The sequence below is a fragment of the Protobothrops mucrosquamatus genome, unplaced genomic scaffold (assembly GCF_001527695.2).
Source record: "Protobothrops mucrosquamatus isolate PMUCROS unplaced genomic scaffold, P.Mucros_1.0 scaffold6, whole genome shotgun sequence".
NCBI lineage: Eukaryota > Metazoa > Chordata > Lepidosauria > Squamata > Viperidae > Protobothrops > Protobothrops mucrosquamatus.
In genome coordinates, this window is record NW_015386393.1 from 6,258,927 (window position 1) to 6,272,213 (window position 13,287).

Below are 13,287 nucleotides of genomic sequence, written 5' to 3' on the forward strand. Positions count from 1 at the left end.
GCCTCCCCTAACCACCCCCATACCCCCTAAAAATTTATTAAAACACCCCACTAAAAAAGTCCTCAATTTTGCTTTTTTTCTATCTGCTGCGTACCACCTCTCGGGGCTCCACACCCCTTCATCGAGGTAGGCCCTTGAGATGGTACTGGGCCAGGCCTGCGCGAGGGGGGAATCGCGCAGGACCAGCAGATCTGTCCTGAAATACATCACCAGGCAAAGCGATGAGTCCGGCCGCAGGAAACCCAAGAAAGGGGGGGAGAAAAAATAGTCCTCGTGGAGTCAATTAATCCATTTAGGAAACCGCTGGCCGCGTCCCTCGCCTCATCAGGCCATGACCAGGCCGCCAGATCTTCCAGGCCAAAGCCAGGCCGCGCCCCTCACCGTCAGATCTTTCCTTCAGGCCAAAAAGCACATGGGGCCAGGATGAAAAATGACCCAAATATCAAATGAATTTAACATTAAACATATAGAATCCACCCTGGCTGATGCTGAAAAGAAAGAAAGAAAAATAAAAAATGGAAAATTCTCTTCCTCTTTACATAATGGGTTTATAACTAGTTATACACATTGGGCTTCTTTTAATTTTAAATGTATTTAACTTGCTTTAGAGCATGCATAACATTTCTTGTACTTTTCCTGCCTCAGAATGGAATACATTGTAAGAACAATGTACTGTGTGTATTACATTTCTCAAAACTGGAATGGAAGCAATGGATGACATTTATTTAAATAATATAATGATCTATTGCATTTGTGAGCCAGTTTTTTCCCTGCATTCATGTGTGGTGTGCTGATTTAGTTATCACCACAAGACCTAGGCTAGTCATGAGGACTGTCTCCCTGATTTTAATGGGTACTTCTCAAGGGTCCCATAGAAAGCAACCATAATATATTTAAAATGCAGCACGAAAAAATAGAGAAGCTACTAATCAACTCTCAATTTCTACACGTGCAGTTTGATTAAAGTTGTTTTGGGGTAGTTATGGGCCCTGTCTGGCAAGAATAATGATTCTTATTTACTTGAAGAAGTACATATACATGTACATGTATTTAATTCTAAGCGAGAAACAAAAAACTGATAGCACACATAGCCATGTAGGTAGAAGATCAGATTTTGCACCAACTATTCTGTGCAAATTTAGCCATTTTTCATTGTTCAAGCAAGTTAGAAACAGGATGCAGTAACATTTCTCAGTTATATGCTTTTTTTCTTTTCTTTTCTTTTTTTCAGGGAGAATTTGAACACGTAAGTTGGGAATTATCTGCCAATGAGTATAGCCCTTTAATTAAATGGAGAACTTGATTTTATCCAGATTTATTTGGCAAACATCTGCAAAACACATTGCTGCTGAAGATTCCTTTTTAAAAAATTTAGACAAGGCAGTGGAGGATGGGTGGAGGAGGTGTTTCGCAGTTGGAACTGGGCACTTGGCAGTCAACCATCAATTAATTCTTTGTCAACTGCCTTGGCAGCTGGTTAACTGACTCAGCTTGGCTAGATTAGACTCCTTAATGCAGACAAGAACAAATCCTCAGACATAGAAACAATTGGATTCAGAGGCTTATATATATATATTCCCCCCCCCCCAAAGCTTAAATGGGTGTTTTGCAAACTTGGCAACTTTAAGATGTGCAGACTTCAATTCCCAGCTGCTTAACTGCCAACATCTTAATGTTGCCAAGTTTGAAAAACATTGGTTTAAACCAGAGGTCCCCAACCTTTTGGGCACCAGGGACCGGTGCGGTGGAGAAAGGTTTTACTGTGGACCACAGGGGTTGTGGTTTCGTGTACTGCCTGCATCCTGTGGATGGGGTTTTGCTTGTTTATGTGGCCCGGTTGCTGGCATGCTGCGGACCGGTGCTGGTCCACGGACCCGGGGGTTGAAGACCCCTGGTTTAAACGCTAGGTGCCTTTGAAATTAATGGATACTTGGATGTGTATAGAATCGAGAGAAAAGAAAGAAAGATACTCTTACCCTTGGAAGTAATCCTACCCGATTAGGGTGATCTTCAGAGATAGCTTACTTGGGATTACTTAGATCTACTTGGGGCGTCTTTGGAGATTATTTGTAACAGCACAAATGTAGCTGCATGTTTGCAGATATCAGAGAGATATTGCACGAGAGATACAATTCAAGGTGCTGGTAGTCCTTGACTTACAACCATAATTGGGATAAGAAATTCCGTTGCTAAGCAAGGGGGTTGTTAAGTAAGTTGCACCCAGTTTTATGACCTGTTTTGCCACAGTTGTTAAGCAAATCACTGCAGTGGTTAAGTGAATCACCTGGTCATTAAGCAAATATGGGTTCCCTCATTGACTTTGCTTGCTGGAAGCTGGCTGAGAAAGTCCTAAATGGTGATCACACGAAGCTGCAACTGTCGTAAATACCTGCCAGTTGCCAGTTTTGATCACATGACTGTGGGGAAGCTGTGATGGCCATAAATGCGAGGACCTGTTGTAAGTCACTTTTTCATAGCCATAATTTTGAATGGTCGCTAAACAAATCATCGTAGGTCGAGGGCTGCCTGTAAAACATTTTCACTTTGGGTCCTCTGTTCCATTTCCTTTGAACAGAATCTTTCCAGCCGGTCTACAGGTAGTCCTCAACTTAATGACAACAATTGAGCCCCAAATTTCTGTTCAGTGAGACATTTATTAAGTGAGTTTTGCCCCCATTTTACGACCTTTCTTGCCACAGTCGTTAAGGGAGTCACCGCAGTTGATAAGTTAGTAACCCGGTTGTTAAGTGACTCTGGCTTCCCCATTGACTTTGCTTGTCAGAAGGTTGCAAAAGGTGGATCACATGACCTGGGGCCATATGAACCAGTTGCCGAGCGGCTGAGTTTTGATCACGTGACCATGGGGATGCTGCAAAGGTTGTAAGTGTGAAAAATGGTCATAAGTCCCTTTTTTAGTGCCGTCGTAACTTGGAACAATGAACTGTTGTAAGTTGAGGACTCCCTGTATTCAATTCAGGAAGGTGTGATTGTGATTCAGCTTCCCCTGATAGTTTTCAGGACAGGATTGCGAGGGAAACTTTTTCTTTGATTGTCTATGGACAGTCAAAGAGAAAGTGTGGACAATCTTTCTCTTTGAATGTTTCCCTGGGCCTCTGGAAATTCTCTTCTCCCTGACCTAGGATGGCTAGGCCTCCCTTGCAGTCATGCAGGAAGCTGACGAAAGCTCCTATTTTCCATCAAGTCATAATGATCAAGATTGGAGGCGATGATTGTATTTAATATTTAATATGCTTCCGGTGGATTCGTTTGTTACTGATGGAAGAGAATAATTTGTAGCTCAGGGTTGAACTATGGCAGTGGTGGCGAACTTATGGCACGGATGCCAGAGGCGGCACTCAGAGCCCTCACTGTGGGCACGTGTGCCGTCGCCCCAGTCCTAGGCCTTCAGCCGGGTTTTATAAAACCTTTTCGCTTTAGGCCTCCGCCGCCTTGTGCAAAAAAAAAAAAAGGTTCAATCAGTCAGTCAATTTCAACTTCTCGCGGGAAAAAAAAGATCTTGCAAAGTTGGAATTGATTGATTGAAGTTTATAGTCCCACCCAGTCTGCCGTTACCACCGCAGCCACGCCCACCCAGTGGGCCACACCCACCCGGCACCCGACAATGCATAAGTGGGTTTTGGGTTGCAGTTTGGGCACTCGGTCTCTAAAAGGTTCGCCATCACTGAACTATGGGGTCCTTGGTGCTCTGAGTTTGGATATCTGTTTGTTCTTACAACTTACATTGCTTGATGTTTTCATGTTTTAATCACTCTGAGCTGCCCAGAATCTCTGATTGGGTGACATAGAAACAGGGTGAAATAAGCAACAGCCTCTTGTGACATCATCTGATGGTTGTATCCACAGGGAACCAGGGGAGTGGGCAACGGCCCTAAGACAAGTCCCTGCCTTTAGGTAAGCACCTGTTTGGAATCCGTCAATGGGGTAAATGGAGAGCTTTGCTCTGCAGAAAATCAGTTGGTACGGACAGGGAAAATGGGAGGAAGAGAACTAAGCAGCCTGCACAGAGAATTCTGGGTGCAGGATGAGGTGTTGAATAGATATTGCAAACGCTACAAAACTAGGCTCCCTTGAGACAACACTGGAATGACTCTCACAATGCAATCTCCATTTCTTTATGACCATCCCATCCAGAAAACAGCTTCCCCTATCTAAGGCCCTCCTTCTAAGTCTAGGTACCATGTGCCTCTCCAAAGATGTTAGACTACAACTCCCAGCAGCCAGTGCTACGGGACACTGGAAGCTGTGGGTCAGCAAAGTCTGGAGCACGGGTAGTCAACCTTGGCTCTTTTATGACTTGTGGACTTCAACTCCCAGAATTCCTGAGCCAGCATGGCTCAGCATGGAAACCTTTCCATTTCTCCTCAGCATGGCTGGCTCAGGAATTCTGGGAGTTGAAGTCCACGAGTCATAAAAGAGCCAAGGTTGACTATCCCTGGTCTGGAGGGTCCCAGCATACCCTCACTGGATACTTTTCTGCAATATGTATTTGTGCTTCATGTGTCAAAAATGCTGATTGGGCTGGTTCCTGGGGTGATATATATTTCGGCATATTAATTCAGTTCTCCCAAAGATGCTTTTCGAATGGCAACTGGACTTTCTTGATTTTTTTTTCTCTCCTTGAAAACATTTCTCTTCTCATCCAAGAAGCTTCTTCAGTTTTGACTGAAGTTCTGATTCAGTTCTGACTGAACCGAAAAGTTTTCAAGGAGTCCAGTTGCTTTTTGAAAAGCACCTTTGGGACAACCATGACCTGGATGATGGAGAACCTCCATAGACATTAATTTAGTTCCTTAGAAAGGAGCATGCATCTCAACAGTTGCTAGGTTGAGAAACACTGATCTAGGGCAGGGGTAGGCAACCTTGGCTCTTTTATGACTCATGGACTTCAACTCCCAGAATTCCCGAGCCAGCCATGCTGAGGGGAAAGGGAGAGGTTTCCAAGCTGAGCCATGCTGGCTCAGGAATTCTGGGAGTTGAAGTCCACGAGTCGTAAAAGAGCCAAGGTTGCCTACCCCTGATCTAGGGTGACCTCTTAAAGATTTTTAAAATTAAAGGATTAGGGAAACATACTCTTTCTTTACTTAACTCTTTTTTATAGGTAGTCCTCAACTTACAGCAACAATTGAGCCCAAAATTTCTGTTGCTAAATGAGACAGTTGTTAAGTGAATTTTGCCCCATTTTACTAATTTTCTTGCCACGGTGGTCAAGTGAATCACTGCAGTTCTGAAGTTAGTAACATGTTTGTTAAGTGAATCTCGTTTCCCCATTGACTTTGCTTGTCAGAAGGTCACAAAAGTTGATCACATGACCCCAGGACACGGCAACCATCATAAATGACTTAAATGAGAGAATCAAATTTGCAGATGACACCAAACTGGCAGGAGTAATCAGCACCCCAGAAGACAAGCTCAGGATCCAAAAAGATCTTGACCAACTTGAACAATGGGCCCTATCCAACAAAATGAGTTTCAATGTGGAGAAAAGCAAAGTCTTACATTTAGGCAGGAAAAACCAAAGGCACAAATACAGATTGGGCAAGACCTGGCTTAAAAACAGCAACTGTGAGAGGGACCTTGGAGTCCTAGTGAACGATCACTTGACTATGAGCCAGCAGTGTGCAGCAGCAGCAACTAAAAAAGCTAATGCAATCCTGAGTTGTATAAACAGAGGCATAGAATCAAGATCACGCTAAGTAATATTACCGCTTTATAAAGCCCTAGTAAGACCATACCTGGTCGCCATATCGTAAAAAAGATGTTGAGAGCTTGGAAAAAATTCAGAGAAGAGCAACTAAGATGATCAGGGGCCTGGAGACTAAAACATACAAAGAACGGCTACGGGACTTGGATTTGGCTAGTCTAAAGAAAAGAATAGGGGAGATATGATAGCAGTATTCCAGTATCTGAGGGGCTGCCACAAGGCAGAGGGGGTCAGGTTGTTCACCAGAGCACCAGAGGGAAGGATGAGAAACAATGGTTGGAAAGTGATCAAAGAGAGAAGCAATCTGGAATTAAGGAGAAACTTCCTGACAGTGAGGACAATCAACTAGTGGAACAGTTTGCCTCCAGAAATCGTGAATGCTCCATCACTGGAAATTTTTAAGAGGAGACTGGACATTCACCTGTCTGAGACGGTGTAGGTTCTCCTGCTTGAGCAGGGGGCTGGACTAGAAGATCTCCAGGGTCCCTTCCAGCTTGATTCTATTCTTCTATTCTAAATATGAGTCAGTTGCCAAATGTCTGAATTTTGGTCATGTGACTGTGGGGATGCTCCAGTACTGTAGTTGTCAGTGTGAAAAGCGGTCACAAGTCACTTTTTTCAATGCCATTGTAACTTTAAATGGTCACTAAATGAACTGTTGTAAGTTGAGGACTACCTGGACAGATTTTAAAAAACCCTAATTATGGAACCTGCTAAGCAAAAATGAGGTCAGTAAATAGTTGAATCATCTACAAGAAGCCAAACAAACCAAAACAATAACAAAAAAAACCCCAATCACCCATGGCTTCAAAATAAGGGCTGAACTGATATCTCTAATGACTAAAATTATTTCTCATTGTTATGTTTCTCTGTTTGCCTTTCAGTCATTGTACTGCCAAAAGGTAAGGAGTGATAGCAAGGAAGAATGTCTAGGGTTAAATGGGATTGGGTTTGTTTTTTAGTTCACGCATTATTCAAGTGACTAGCTGAAATAAAAACAAAATCTAGTTGTAGGTTACTCAAGCAAGTAAGCCAAACTGTATAGCATTCATTCATTCATTTTCTGTAGCTGCCAATTCCAGACAACTGACTCTTTGGTATGTGGTGTCCTTAGTGCTGTCTGAGCTTGGTGGTTTTCTTGCAGGCGTTTCATTACCAAATTAGGTAACATCATCAATGCCAGCAGTGCTCTTTGATATGGCTGGCTCAGGAACTCTGGGAGTTGAAGTCCACGAGTCATAAAAGAGCCAAGGTTGCCTACTCCTGGTATAGGCTCTCCTGCTTGAGCAGGGGGTTGGACTGGAAGGACTCCAAAGTCCCTCCCAACTCTGTTATTTTGTTACCCCAAAGTTTGCCCATTCCTAATGTAGTCCTGGTATCTGATGGCCAAAAATCAGGCAGAATCAAGTACAGCTATTCATACACTTATAACTGGAACTGAGCCCACAGTTTTGGTTGTAAATTGTGACAGTCCTAAAGTAGGTCACCACGTGATTGTGCCCAATTTTACCTTTTTTGCAGCAGTCTTTAAACAAATGCTGCAGTTGTTAAATAAACCTGTTGATCGCTATGGGGCACTTTTTGCCAGAAACTAGAAGTAAATCCTGACTTCTGGCAAAAATGTCATAAATCAGGGGCACGGGATGCTGCAAACAGCTGTAAATGTAGACTGGCTGCTGAGTGGCCAAAAAGTGATCAGGTGACCATGGGGTGGGGTGGGGAGCGGACATCGGAACTTCAAATCTGGGTCATGGCAGCTTTTTCAGGATCCATCAGAACTTTAAATTGTTGTTAAAGTGATTGGTCTTAATTGAGGGCTATCTGTGTGAACCCCAAACTGGATTTAAATTTAATCCGAGCAAGCTATTCTCCAAGGCGCCTGAAGGCAGGACAAGAAGCAACGGATGGAAACTGATCAAGGAGAGAAGCAACCTAGAACTAAGGAGAAACTTCCTGACAGTGAGAACAATTAACCAGTGGAACAACCTGCCTCCAGAAGCAGTGAATGCTCCAACACTGGAAATTTTTAAGAAGAGACTGGACAGCCATTTGTCCGAAATGGTATAGGGTTTCCTGCCTGAGCAGGGGGTTGGACTAGATGACCTCCAAGGTCCCTTCCAACATTATTATTATTATATCCAATAAAGGAGAATATCTGTAGCTCAGGTTGAACTGTGGGGTCCTGAGCTTGGTTATTTTCTTGTAGATGCTTCATTACCCAAACTAGGTAAGTGCTAGCACAGTGAAACATTTGAAAGGAAACAATTACGCTCAGAGAGCACCAAGGACCCATAATCTGAATGTAAATTAAGCAATCATTCACCCAATCATGTTAATACAATTTCTCCTTATAGCTTTTGTAATTGTCCTGTTTTGTCAGGACAAAATATTACAGTTGAGTGACAACTTTGGGAAGGCTCTGGCAGTCACACCCAAAGATTTAGAAAAGGCAGAATTGCTGTTTTTGCACACATTGGCTTCAGCGTTTCAAGTTGGGAGATATTTTTTTTTTCTTGTTCCGAAATGCATGGGATTGAATCTCCCACCACAGAGAACAGCACAACTCATAGTGACTGCACAGCACTTAGTACTATTTAGCTAGCTACATTTCAGCCTAATTGCCTTAATGTGATATGTTTATGATTTGGTGCGTCACATGAACCCAGAAAATTCTAGCCATGTACACACAGAAGAAATTCAAGAGGCCTTTTTGTTAAGCCCGGATATAACAAAGTCCTTCAGCAAAGGCTCTTTGTAAAGAGAAAAATGTAACGATTTTAGATCAAGGGGTAGACATTTTTCCCCAATTACTTGTCTATGACAACAGGAAATTCCAGAATAAATGGATAAGTTTTCTGATTGGAGAGACATAAAAACTGGGCATCAGAGCCGCTTTTCAATTTGTCGATGAACCATTTGGAATTAAGAGGAGAAAAACTTTGCTGATGGTCCCAAGCTGTTCAGGGTAAAAAAAACAACAACAGTGAAGGAATTGCAGAGAGAACCACAAAGATACATCTACACTGGTTGACTGGAGCTCTGTATGGGACAGTGAGGTTAAGAGTCTAGCTGGTTGCTCTGGAAACATTGCAAATGTCTTACATACTGTACTTAGATATTTCAGCATCATTTAGATCAATAGCCAACTAAAGACTGTGATCTAGGATAGTGTTTCTCAACCTTGGCAGCTTGAAGATGTGTGAACTTCAACTGCCAGAATTCTGGCTGGGGAATTCTGGGAGTTGAAGTCCACACATCTTCAAGCTGCCAAGGTTGAAAAACACTGTTTTAGGACACTTTTCTCTCATTGCTGAGGGCAAACAAGGACCGCTGTTAAGGATGTCTGCAGGATTTGGTCCAAAAAGTCAAGAAGACAGTGGTGTGATCAAGGTTCTGTCCATTATGTGCAATCACACCATCTTCTTTGACCATAACCCTGTGGACATCCCGTCAGACAACATCTTCCCATTTTTGCTTTTGTGATATTCAGTGAATAGGATTCTGCTGCAGGTGGTGTTTGATTCAGAAAATATTCTTCTTTGATGTTTACATTTACCTTTCTCCAGACTTTCTTTAATACATTATTAACTTTCATTTTCTCCTTCTATAGCCCGGAGACGCTGAATTTCACAAGTAAGTTTCAAGAGCATGAAGACTTAATTCCTACAAAGAATGAGTTTCAGAGGTCCAGAGATTTTTGTAATTTGTAATTGTTTAACATGCAGTGTATCAGTTTAGTTTTTCCGTACAAATGGGGGCAGGGGGGAATTCTTCAACCCCCCATGTGATACAGTTTTTCATCAACTTATAGACATTTGAGATCACACTCTGCTAAATTATGATTTGCTTAACTGTGGTCTGAGTAAAACGCAATAGCTGAGTTTACAAATTCACTGATCCAAAACAGATTGCTGCAGGTGGAATGTGTGCCTTTATCAATGCCTGATCTAATTTTACGTTTAAAGAACCTCCAAGTATCAACTTTAGCGAGGCAGTTTTGGGGAAAGCTGTTTCAGACTGCTGATTCTTAAGTAAGCAGGGTTATGTTATTTTAGGCAATGCTATTGCTAATTTACTATACGTTACTTTATTTGATTACTTTCATTTGACTGGTTACATTTGCAAATCTTTACTAATGAGGAACAAAGTCCTAGGAATGATATTTTAGGAATGATACTGAGAAGCTGGATCTCCTTTAGAAGAAGGTAATGAACTGTAGACTCCCTTGATGTTCTCGACCTTGATTGTTTGCTTGCAGACGTTTCATTGCCCAACTACGTAACATCATCAGTGTTCCTGGGTGTAGGGTTTATAATGAAGAGAAGAGCTGCAGAAGGAAAATGTAGGAAGCATGATTGGAAATGGATGTTTTGCCTGGAGAAGACAACTAAGAGACATGATAGCTGTATTTAATTTGTTGTTATGTAGAACATAGGGCAAAACTGTTCAGTTTTTCCAGAAAAGAGAATAAGAAACAACATTTAAATTATGAGGAAGTAGATCTTTGTTGGATACCAGGAACTATTTCCCAGCAGTAAGGGCTGCTTAACAATGTAATAGGCGTCCTTGGGAAGAAGACCACACCCATTGGACATTTTCAATTAGAAGCTAGATAACTACCTATTTAGAATCTTGTTAATGATGAATTCCAACCCTGAGCAGAGAGTTGGGCTAGAAGATCTCTAAATTCCCTTCCAATTTTTACCTATCTACAATTCCAAACATTCTGTACACCTCACACAGACAGAAGATGATAATGGACTATCACTCACATTATTCCCAACTGTTATGCTAGCTAGGGTTGAAGGAAATTGGGATCTAATTTCATGGATCAGGCACCAGGTTACCCATAGCGGGTGCAAGAAGGAATGCTTTACATCAATTTTTTTTTCAACCATAGCAACTTGCAGATACAGGTAGCCTTCGATTTATGACCACAATTGAGACCACTGCTAAGCAAGAGTTATTAAGCGAGTTTTGTCCCATTTTATGACCTTTTTGTTACAGTTGTTAAGCAAATCACTGCAATTAAATGAATCATGCTGTCATTAAGCGAATCTGGCTTGACTTTGCTTGACGGAATTTGGCTGGGAAGTTACACATGGGGATCATGGGACCCCAGGATAGTGCAACCGTCATAAGTACATGTCAGTTGCCAAATGCCCAAATTTTGATTATGCGACCATGGGGATGCTGCCGTGGTTGTGTGAGAACCGGTCATAAGTCCCTTTTTTCAGTGCCGTGGTAACTTTGAATGGTCACTAAACAAATGGTTGTAACTTGAGGACTACCTGTATGTGGAGTTGAGTTTGAAGTCCATGTATCTTCAAGGCGGCAAGACTGAGAAAGATTCCCTTTAGAAAAGATCAGCATTTTTTCTTGAGCGCCTATGAAATTCAGAACCTAATTTAAAACACCCTTTGAAAGTGGCCGCATCTGCCGCATCTGCCAAACGAGGCTGTATTTGCCGAAACCCGAAGTGGAAGAGGCTGATCTCGCTCTTCTTGATTTACACTGTCCAGCAACAATCCCCAGTAGACTGTTCCCAAGAAGTGTGGCCTTCAAAACTAATCCCCCACAAAGTAGACTTTTTTTGATGTCTGCTTGCACCACGCTATATAGCAACGTTTATAAATTGGTATTTTCATTCAGCACTTTTTCAAAATGGCTTCTCTTCCGTCAAATTTGGCTAACTTTTATCAAACACCAAGTTGTTGCTAAAGCTGCTGACTGGGAAGATTTAAAAAAAAGATCATTCAGACTCCTCCCTGGAGCAATCAGTATCTAACTGGAACTTTTAGTCCAGGGGTATTCAACCTTGGCCACTTTAAGACTTGTGGACTTCAACTCCCAGATTTCCGCAGCTGATTGGGGAATTCTGGGAGTTGAAGTGTCCACAAGTCTTAAAATGAATAAAAGCAAATATATACGTCCCAGGATAAATGTCGCAGGATCCAATCTGAGTCGATCACTGGGTCCTTTGGTGACTGACTCAGATTATATTCTACAGGTCTTAAAGTGGCCACGGTTGGACACGCTTGCTTTAGTCAAAGGCAGCATTCAAGTGAATCACAGCAAGTGGGTCTGAGTCTGAGCCATTGGTAATTAAAAATCACATATTTTAATTAGAGGTAATCTACAGAGGGAAAGCATATCTAATTGTTTTGGATTGGGCTAAATGTGTGGTACTCACCTAACAAATAGGCCGTGGGAAGAGACCGACACCCCGTTACTAATAATATATGTGGGTTTCCTCTCTCTGTTCATAGGTATAAGAGATACTCTATCAAAAAACTGGCTCAAATTGATGGCTTTGAAGGATATGGAAAAGGATGCAGCTCTCTTAGAACTACTTGAGCCTAGTTGTTGAACTGTTGAGTTGCTGTTTCTTTTGTGTAACACAAATGTGACCCACAAAATAAAATGAAGAGATCTGTCCAAACTGCTGTCCTGATGATTAATCCCGCTATATTCACATGCACATTGAAGGTTATTTTCTTAATGTCCCTGTTCCCTAGCAGCGTGAGAAATGTCTGGATCCTTTCTGAAACAAAATGGATGAAAAAGAAAAATGATGGGTTCCCTCTTACTGGTCAGATTAAAGTTGATTGGGAGCCATCCAGCATTTGATACAATATTGACTGCTATATGAATATTTTAAATAAATAAATAATACCCAGTTAGGGAATTATAATTTAATGCAGAGATAAACCATCCTTTTCAATTGGGGGGTGGGGGGGGCGTGTCGCCTTGGAATGTTGAGAGCTTTCCAAAATGGCTTCCATGGTGAGAGCTTTCCAAAATGGCTTCCATGGTGGATGTGACCAATTGCAAAGCATCCGTTTACCAGAAAGGCAAGTTGCTGAAGTTGTTTAACTTTGTCACACACTTTTCAAACAGGAAGGTACAGGTGGTCTTCCACTTACAACAGTTCATTTAGTTACAACGGCACACGGAAAAAAGTGACATTTTTCACACTTACAACCAGTGCAGCATCCCCAAGGTTACGTGATCAAAATTCAGATGCTTGGCAACTGATTCATATTTATGACATTTCCAGTGTCCCAGTGTCATGTCATCACCTTTTGTGATGTTCTGACAAGCAAAGTCATTGGGGAAGCCAGATTCACTTAACAACCACGTTACTAACTTAATAGCTGCAGTGAATCACTTAACAACTGTAGGCAAGAAAATTCGTAAAATGGGGCAAAATATATTTAACATCTGTCTCATTTAACAAACAGAAATTTTGAGCTCAATTGTAGTCGTAAGTTGAGGACTACCTGTATACTTGACTTGTAGCCACTGTCATTTTCTATGAATGCCTACAGAGTTATAGCAATAGCACTTAGACCTTGCTCAATAGTAGTAACTGTGAGAGGGATCTCGGAGTCCTAGCGGACAATCACTTAAATAGGAGCCAGCAGTGTGCTGCAGCTGCCAAAAAAGCCAACACAGTGCTAGGTTGCATTAACAGAGGGATAGAATCAAGATCACGAGAAGTGTTAATACCACTTTACAAGGCCTTGGTAAGGCCACACTTGGAATACTGCATCCAGTTTTGG

At 42.0% G+C, this 13,287-nt stretch overlaps 1 protein-coding gene across 1 annotated transcript in view; it reads left to right on the forward strand.

Moving 5' to 3' along the window:
• Positions 1 to 12,145, forward strand: part of IZUMO4 (IZUMO family member 4) — a 23,769-nt gene extending 11,624 nt beyond the window's left edge. Inside the window, exons 7-11 of the mRNA XM_015810027.2 lie at positions 1,232 to 1,246; positions 3,865 to 3,912; positions 6,607 to 6,624; positions 9,333 to 9,355; positions 11,992 to 12,145. Of these exons, the coding sequence (XP_015665513.2) occupies positions 1,232 to 1,246; positions 3,865 to 3,912; positions 6,607 to 6,624; positions 9,333 to 9,355; positions 11,992 to 12,092 (205 nt within the window). The 3' untranslated portion in view covers positions 12,093 to 12,145. The remainder of the gene's footprint in view (positions 1 to 1,231; positions 1,247 to 3,864; positions 3,913 to 6,606; positions 6,625 to 9,332; positions 9,356 to 11,991) is intronic.
• Positions 12,146 to 13,287: the final 1,142 nt, after the last annotated feature.